The sequence below is a fragment of the Pterocles gutturalis genome, unplaced genomic scaffold (genome assembly GCF_000699245.1).
Source record: "Pterocles gutturalis isolate BGI_N339 unplaced genomic scaffold, ASM69924v1 scaffold29604, whole genome shotgun sequence".
NCBI classification, from domain to species: domain Eukaryota; kingdom Metazoa; phylum Chordata; class Aves; order Pterocliformes; family Pteroclidae; genus Pterocles; species Pterocles gutturalis.
In genome coordinates this window covers 6,793-15,354 of record NW_010134122.1, presented here as the reverse complement: position 1 = coordinate 15,354, position 8,562 = coordinate 6,793, and the positions used below count along the sequence as shown (strand labels likewise).

The 8,562-nt window shown below is 43.6% G+C and overlaps 1 protein-coding gene across 2 annotated transcripts in view; it reads left to right on the top strand.

Moving 5' to 3' along the window:
- The first annotated feature begins 1,057 nt into the window (after window positions 1–1,057).
- RAB6A (RAB6A, member RAS oncogene family) overlaps window positions 1,058–8,562 on the top strand; it is a 12,826-nt gene continuing 5,321 nt past the window's right edge. Inside the window, exons 1-3 of one of the 2 annotated variants that reach the window (XM_010081491.1) lie at window positions 1,058–1,111; window positions 2,788–2,841; window positions 8,205–8,310. In XM_010081491.1, the coding sequence (XP_010079793.1) occupies window positions 1,082–1,111; window positions 2,788–2,841; window positions 8,205–8,310 (190 nt within the window). In that variant the 5' untranslated portion in view covers window positions 1,058–1,081. Of the gene's footprint in view, window positions 1,112–2,787; window positions 2,842–4,825; window positions 4,932–8,204; window positions 8,311–8,562 lie in introns of both variants that reach the window. The other variant, XM_010081492.1, reaches the window with a different exon arrangement.

The window sequence follows — 8,562 nt, the reverse complement described above, 5'->3', positions numbered from 1 at the left end:
GGCCGTGCTGGCGGTGGGTCCCGGGGGGCTGCTGCGCCCCGTGTGCGGTGTCTCGGGCCGTGTCCGCACCGAGTGTGCGGTGGAGAGAGAAAATAAATGGCATTTCTTTGTTTTACCTGGAAGTTGCCTCCCTTTTGTACCCCTTCCGTCAGAATGTAGGGATGAGTTGTATTTCTTTCTGGGAAGGGTGGTGTTCTGCGCTGTGTTACTCTCTTTCGATCTCTTCCTGCTTACTTCCATCTCCATCCCAGAGCTGTTGGTTTGGAGGAATTTCCAGAAGTTGTCTGATTCCCCTGCCTTGCCAAGGCGGGATCAGCATTGCTGCTGATAGACGTTTGTCTAATCTCTTTTAACCCTCTCCAGTGTTCACAATCTCACAACTTTTCTAGGCAGTGTATTCCTTTTCTCTCTTCTGTTTCTTCCATGTCCTTTGAATTTTGCTTGGCTTTCCCAGCTTCCTGAGAAGCAGAAATCTTATCTTGGCTTCCTGTTCTTGTCAGTTCAGCGCTTTGTCTCTTGATCATTATTTGGAGACATACATTTAAAGTTTTTAAGCAAGCCACTGAAGCCTACTCTGTATCTAAAATCTTGCTGTGAAGAAAGGCTGCAAATCTTGAATGTTGCTCTTCCGTCTAGCCAGAGGCAGCTAAACACTGTCCAGTCCATCACCTGTCTTGTGTTGATGTTTGTGTCTAGAAATCCAAGACTTGGTGATTACCCAAGTAGCAAAATACCAGTAAGAAAGCAGATTTATTGCTTGCTTACAGCAAACAAATAATTCTTTGTCATATACATCACAACACACCTAATGTGAGGGCCAAGTTTTCATCATAATGAATTTTTGACCTACTGAGATTGATTTGGCTTAACGTTCTTCTGTGATTTTGTGAGTGAATGTCTTAGCTGGTTGTTTCACAAGAGAGTGTAGCTGGGAAATATCCTGAGACTGGCAGCTTCGTTCTGATGACCAGCATTACCAGCATGCCACTCCCAAAACAGTGGTTATTTTTTTTCCACTGCTGCTTGAAAATTATTTTTCTCTTCTTTTGTAGTTGGGAAGACCTCTCTGATCACCAGGTTTATGTATGACAGTTTTGACAATACTTACCAGGTATGTGGTAGAATCTCTCTCCTTTTTTTTTTTAATATATGTGGGTAAATCTGTTCCCCAGTCTGAGAACTGGTAGGGCCAAGCACATTTGGCCATGAGATGTCAGTTCACTATCATATGTAAGGTTGTAATGTGCCTTGAAATGGAGATGAGACTTTATGATTGAGCCCAAACATCTAATATGATGTCAGGAAATACAGAAAAGAAGCAAGGTTTAGATCTTGCCTGGATATGTGAGAAGCCTTGAGAAAAAAGGGGAGAAACATTGGTTTATGCAGTTGGCTAACAGAGAAGATGATAGTCAGGATGCCTGATAACGGAAGCGAAAGTCTCAGGAAACAGAATTCATGCTTATGATAGTTCTTGGTCTCTAGCATCTTTACAGGCTTTCTGTTTAAGTAGGAATAGTTGAGTCTGGAGGGTATGGATAGATCTGCAAGAAGTCAGCATGGTATATTTTCTCTCTTGATTTTTCTTGTGTTACAATTTTTTTAACTAAAAGGCTATAGGTAGAAAAAGGCAGGGTAAAGAGTAGGGTAGGGATGAAGAGGCTGCAGATGAAAAGCTGAAGATGTGTAAGAGGCCTGAGGATTTCAGGAGGAGTTAGCTGCATCAGAAGCACTTGGCAGTGTTTCAAGGGAATATGAAATATCTTTAAGGAGGATGAGACTATGGTGTTCTCTTTGAATTCAGGCCAGAAAGAGTTACTGGTTTAGAATGCAGTAATTTTAATCTGGAAAAGGAAGAGAAGATTTTTTTTTTTTTTTTTTGAGGACAAGTCTGAATGAACTGGATCCTCTTATGCTTTCAGTGTTTCTTTTCCTGATTTCTATAAGGTGCTGCTGGATTTCTCTGCTTATTGTAGTTGTTATAAACTATGTTCTGGCTGCAGAAAATAGGACTCCCAGAAATAAGTACTCACTACGAAACTGGCTGGTGTGGGCTTTTCTGATGTGAAATGGTTTAGTCTGATGGAGACCTTCCAGAACACATTATGTTGCCTGCGTTTGTTAAGACTGGAGATAATCTGTCTAAAATACTCAAATCTGGTACATCAGTAGCCTGTCTCCTGTTTCTCAGGGTTATGATGGGCTAGGACTTCTGGGAGTGCATCTAGCTTAGTAAATGACTTTAAATGTCTTTGTACTGGAGTTGCTGGAGCACAATGGAAATGTGAATGGAAGGAGACCTACAGAAATAACTGCCTGGGAAATTAAGCTTCTGAATGTTGCTGGAAAAGAAGCACATTCTGAAATGGAAAGCCCTGAATAAACATTTTTAGCTTTTTAGCTTTCTGCACAGTTGCCTGAAATTTATATATGTAATTTGTTCCACCTTTGGGTTATTTCTAGTAAGATAATTCTTACCAGACTGAATTGCAGTAGACCAGAAGGAGATGCCAGATCAGATATGATCTGTGTTAAGACGCATGAATGTCTGAGGCTAAAATCAAGACTTGGAGGTTCTTGTGCAGTTGAGAGATGTTGGAAGAATGATGTGAAATGAAGATGGTAAAGATATCCAGATTGCTTTGTTTTTATCAACTATATTGAAGGCAAGTGACGTCAGCAACTTAATTATAAGTTTGTGAACGTTTCTGAGAGTTTGTAACGAAAGGTCTGATTTGCAGATGCTGGAAGGCAGGTTGCAGTTACTAATGCTTTTCTTCTTTTCAGGCAACCATTGGAATTGATTTCCTGTCAAAAACAATGTATCTTGAAGATCGCACGGTAAGTGAAGCATCTGTGCGATAGCATGGCAACTGCAGTCACGGGAGCAGCAGTGGCTGTGCCTGCTGCTTTGCCTGGCCATCCCTCCAATGGCCGCTGAAATCCCACAGCAGCCTTCAGAGGGATGGCCTTTGTTGAATCAAGTCACTCTCCTGTTTCTGATCCTTGTTAATATCTGATACCTCTAGAATGAAGTCAAAATCTTTCATGCAAAATTGGGGCAAGCTAATGTCCATATCCCGGGCAATGGGCTGTCTGTTATGTGTAACCTTGGGTGTAGTTTGCTCCCAGAATTTGCAGCTCTGCCTCTGGGGTTGTTGGTATAAATGGGTGTGAGCAGACTCCAGGCAGTTCCAAGTCTTGAAGTCATTCACGATTACCAGGGGTGGCATACTTCCTCCTCATAGAAAGGCTCTTTTTGTAACACAGGTCTGACGTACTGTTAAAAAAGCAAATTTGGATTTAGCTTGCATGTGATTACTTTTTGCATAAAGAGATCCCTCCCATCCCTCTCCTGCCTGTCAGTATTTCTCTTTCGTTAGTTCATGTTTTGCTAATACTTGCTTCTGTGTTACTTTTACGACTGGCTGAGAAGCATGGAACTGTTGTGGGGAAGATGGGGCCAGTCGTGCAGTGGGAGTCCTTTGTGTTTGCTTTGGGTCTGTTGCTTCTGAAGAAGTCTCAGCCCGTTGTGTGTGGTGAGTTTCCTGAGTGCTTCTCTGCCATCTTACCAGGCGTTCAGAATGAGAAAAGACCTTACTTAGTCTTTGAGAGAAACTACTTGGATGACTTTCTTCAATGGTACTGGCAGTAGCAGAAGAAGAAGAAGATCTTGGGATTTCTGCTTGATGCCTGTGAAGGCAAGCTGGAATGCCTGTGTGCTGTTTTCAGCAGTGTAGTCCTGATTTCTTGTGGTTGTGTAGCTCAGGATGTCATTCACCCACTGGCCTGCTATCCAGAAAAATGCAATTTTTTTTTTCCAATGTTGGATATACTGTTAGCTTTCCTGATTATGTAGAGTGGTCCTCAGAGCCCATAAAGCCTGTTTAAATAACAGAGGTGCTGAATGTAGATAAGAGGAGGGAGAAATACAAGCACGCAAGCTAGGAAAATTCAGACATTGAAATAATTCCTCAGATAGGGCTAATACTGTATTTTGCAACAGTCTTTGGCTGCTAGGCTGGAAATGAAGAATGCTAAGCCTCTAACTGCAACATATGCTTTGTCATATTTGGTACATCCTTACACCAAATAATGTATCTTGAAATATTATCTGTGCCAGATCAGCGTGGACTGGGGCCACGAGAAGCTGCATCCTCAGTCCGGACTGTCAGGCTGACAGTTCCATGTTACAGCTACAACCTCATTCTTGAAAGACTGAGTAGTGTTTCCTTTTCTGTGTCTCGATATCGTCCCAGGCCTGGTGGTTTTAAGCACAAGATAAGTCAGTCAAGAGGGTGTTTGCTCCTCTGGCTCACACGCCACTGCTGTGTTTCAGCACATCGGGTTTTCGGGTGGGTTCATCAGGAGCTGGGCAATGTGGTCCTCACGATTAGAGTGACCGTGTCTAGCCAGCTGGAGGCTGCAGTCTGCTCCGGTGGCCGTTCCAGACAGAGTCCTGACATGGCAGGGTGTGCTGAGGTAGGTATGCTGATCTCCTGCACTAGCACATGGTGTGAGAAGGTATGTTTTAGGGATAACTTGGTATTATGATTAAATGGAAGAACCGGTTCATGTGTTGGAGGTATGAAGGGGCTTGTGGAGGGAGGGAGGTTTCTCAGGCATGCCAGGCTGAGGTCACTGTGAGAATGCGGTGAGAAGTGTCATGGGCTCTTTTCACGTTTCTGTTCCATTTTAACTTTCCTTTTGTTGCATTATTTTTGCTTTGCAATTTCTTTATTTTTATTTCACTTGAGTTTTGGTTTTGTTTTCCATTTTCCTGCTTTTCCCCTTCCCTCTTCCCCTACACTTTTCCATTTCCCAGATCAGGCTGCAGCTGTGGGATACAGCCGGCCAGGAGCGGTTCCGCAGCCTCATTCCCAGCTACATCCGTGACTCTGCTGTGGCTGTCATTGTCTTTGACATTACAAGTAGGTATTGAGCTGGAGTGTCTGCAGGGACCTTGCTTTTATCACGTACCCTTTATGCATTGGAAGTGGTGCTGTTATCTGAAAAGGGCTAAGATAGGCTGTCAGCCCCGGGACTATATGTGTTTCATGGGCTGAGGGGACGTAGCTGGGAATTTACCAGTGGTAACTCCATCCCATAATACAGAAACTGGGGAATTGTTTAACCCTGGTCTGGTCAACGCCCAGGCAATGGAAGTGATACACAGAGGACTGGCAGGTAGGTGAACAGGGCTTATGACTGCTTGTGCGTCTGTGCTGGCTGGAATGAAAGGTGACTGGTAGACTTTAGAAAGCTTTTTACTTTTTCTGGTTTGGGTTTGTTGGTTTGTTTTAAACTGCAGAATGATTTTTTTTCCCCCCCTTTTTGGATGACTAGGGAGGTAATACAGGTAATGACTTCAGATGCCAGAGAAATACTGTCAGAATAGGTAAAACAGTACAACACTCATTTAAATAAAAGCTGTGTAGTGACTTAGGAGGAGTCAAGACTCCCATTTCATTGAAGAACAGAGCTGGCGATTCATATGACTAACCAGAGAGCTTTTGAAAGAGAAGAGATGTAACTGCCATCATTTCTAAAGAATAAACAGTCTTAGAGGGAAATTCTCTATAACTCTTGGCATGAATGTTTTAGTATAAGATACGAAGATACAAATACAGTTATATCATTATAGCTCCTTGTTATTGATTCCACTTGCTGTGGCTTTTTTGATTCAGCTCCAATATCAGCATATCTAGAAAGGATTTATACAAGTGAGCCAACACCATGTGGACAAAGTCTAAGTAAAGAATATAGCACAGATGAAAAACCTCTGGCCCACCTTTGTTCTGTCACCATCTCTAGATTATAGTGAGGCTTTATGGACCAGGGGTTTGTTTTGCTTCAGTTAACTGAAGTGCTTCACAAATAATAAACTTCTGTTCTGATTTATCTGACATATTGAGGGCAGATAATTACACAGTCTTTCTCCCAGTCCTGTAGCTTAAGTAGTTGGCTCTGGGAGGATTTCTGGTTTGGTGTGAACTAATGCACGGGTGAAGTGATCTGCGTGGGGTTTGAGGAGTGATGGGGTGTGCACGGGATGGCTTACACTGGGAACTCATCTAGGTGAGGCTACGTGGCAGGCTGCGTAGGTCGGCATCTTTTCTCCCCACTGTTGTGATGGGTACAGGACGCTGTTTATCCAAGCAGATGGAAAAATCTTACCACAGTCTAGGCTGTTCTTAACAGCTTCCAGACATGTCAAAAATAATTAAGTGATAGCTGATCTCATCATACTTAGGTAATGGTCTGATCTTTTCAGTAATTTCATTTTTTCTTGTTACTGCTCTTTGTTCTGTTCTTAGTGACTGGGAGGCTTTTAGGGTTTTTGTGCTATTGAAGGAACATACTTCTGAGGGCATTACGACGATGAGCACTAGTGTGATGAGGAAAACACAGTTTAGCACTCTGAAGAGCTCTGTGTTTGTGTTGTCTTTAGTGGTAACTGTTTGGGAACCTCAAATAGCCTCCTGTAAGTTAATGCAGCTCATGGTGGTGTAAAACAGGGACAGTCCCATAGGACGTACTTGAGTACCAGCCAAGATACTCTTAACTAGTAGAGGAAAAACTGTTAGCTAGCACGTGGAGAGCTGAGAAGAAAAAGAGAAATTGTTTGTCTTCGCTACAAGATGATTACCAGAGCCAGTTCTTCCCTGGTTCTGGGGTACTTCCTCCAGTTGCCTTTTTGACTGTGAGTCTGAAGGTTGGAGTGTTTAAATCGCCACCTTGGTAAACTTCCTGGGTGAATAGTCTGGTGTGGCAGCAGTGTCTTGAGGACTATGGGGAAGCTTGTTGTGAAGTCCAGAAGCCAGAGCCACGAGCTGTCGTTATCAATCTGATCTTCCAGCACTGGTGGAATATTGTCCAGGTGTTTGGAGTTTGTCACCCTGAGTTTCCTGGGGTAATGAAGAGCCCAGACTTTTGCTACGGTAATCAAGGCTGCCTTCAAAAGGAAGCATGAGCTAATTGCTTTAACTGGAAGCCCGAATCTTCCTTAAACCCCAGGGCATTGGGTCTACATACCTTGATGTAGATACAATGGGTTTTTTTAATCTGCTTGTGGCAAGACACTTTTGCAGACACGTGGTCTGTCCAGCTTATATTTCTCTTCTAAACAAGCCAATTATTGGTCCTTCTGAAACTGTTTTCTCCCTTGTAGCCAGGCTCCGGCAAGCTGCCTTATTAACGGCTGTTCTGTGCATAAACAGCTGCTCTCCCCCACTGCTGAACAAGAGGCTTTGTGAGCACATCTGACCAATTCATGGAATTAAGCTGGGAACCAGGATCTGCCCTCCTGTGAAGCTCGTTTGTGTTGAGGATGCCAACAGCAATCTTGTTTCCTGGCACCGTAGCACTGCTTGTACAGCTAGCTGTGTGGGGTAATGACTTGGAAGGAAACGGGATCGCTCCCAGTTGTGAAATGCTTTGGTTTACATTCACTGTGGGAGCTGGGCATGTTTTGAACATTGCTGTTTCAAACAGGCAGGTCACAGACCTCACAGCTATCATATAGAATAGGTCAGTTTGTGTTTGGGCATAGTTCTGGAGATCAAACCGTGCCTCTCATCGCTGTTGTGCTTATTTATGACTCATGTGCTTATCTGAAAGGGAGAAACTGATGCCCTTTGTGTCACGTGAAGCCTATAGTGTGTAACATCTGCTTTTGTTTCTGCTGGAAGTTAAGTTATTGATTGCCTTAATCTTGCATGAAAATCCCCATTGCCATCTTCTGGATGCTTGAGGCTGGAGAATGGATGCGGGTCTACTGCGTGGTGTCTGGGCTGAGGGAATTGTGTGTCTGTCACGTGGGAATTGCCCAAAAAGCTTTGATCTGTTATGCTCTAGGCTAGGAGACCCCATGCACAGTCCTGGGGAGACCAGCTCTGCATTGTTAGCTACTGCTACCAGCAGTCAGGTAGTAGCCACAACCTAGAGCTTTTTGGGAAGAGCAGAATCTCTGGGCAAGCAAAGGAGGTAATTAAAGCACGTTATGTACAAACAGAGTCAGAAAAGCCAACTTGTGTGTTGTTTGAATATTTGGGGCAAGACTTCAGGGTTAACCTCAGCTTCTCAGGCTGAGCTGCATACAGTTAATTCTAGAAATGGCCTTTTCTCTAAAGGACAGTTTCCTCCTTTCTTTTCTCTCTTGCTCTCTCTGTTTCTCTCTGCTCTCCCTGGCCTGGTACCAGCAGGTTCGGCTGCAGCTTTGGGACACAGCAGGCCAGGAGCGGTTCCGCAGTCTCATTCCCAGCTACATCCGCGACTCCACCATTGCTGTGGTAGTCTATGACATTACAAGTGAGTGATGCTTTGGTGTCTTGTTATTTGAAATACCACATGTAAGCAGAACTAATATGTTACAACCAGAAATTCTGCAAAAATATAATTAACATTAGAAACAGTTCCCCCCACCTTGTTTTTCTGCCTGAGTGGAAAATAATTTATGGGTGATTTGTATGTGGTGTGGGGAGATTTGGAGAAGCACCTGGGTATGAGCATAGCATTCTTCCTCTCTGCAAAGAAGTCTCATGCTCAGCACTCCCATTTGAT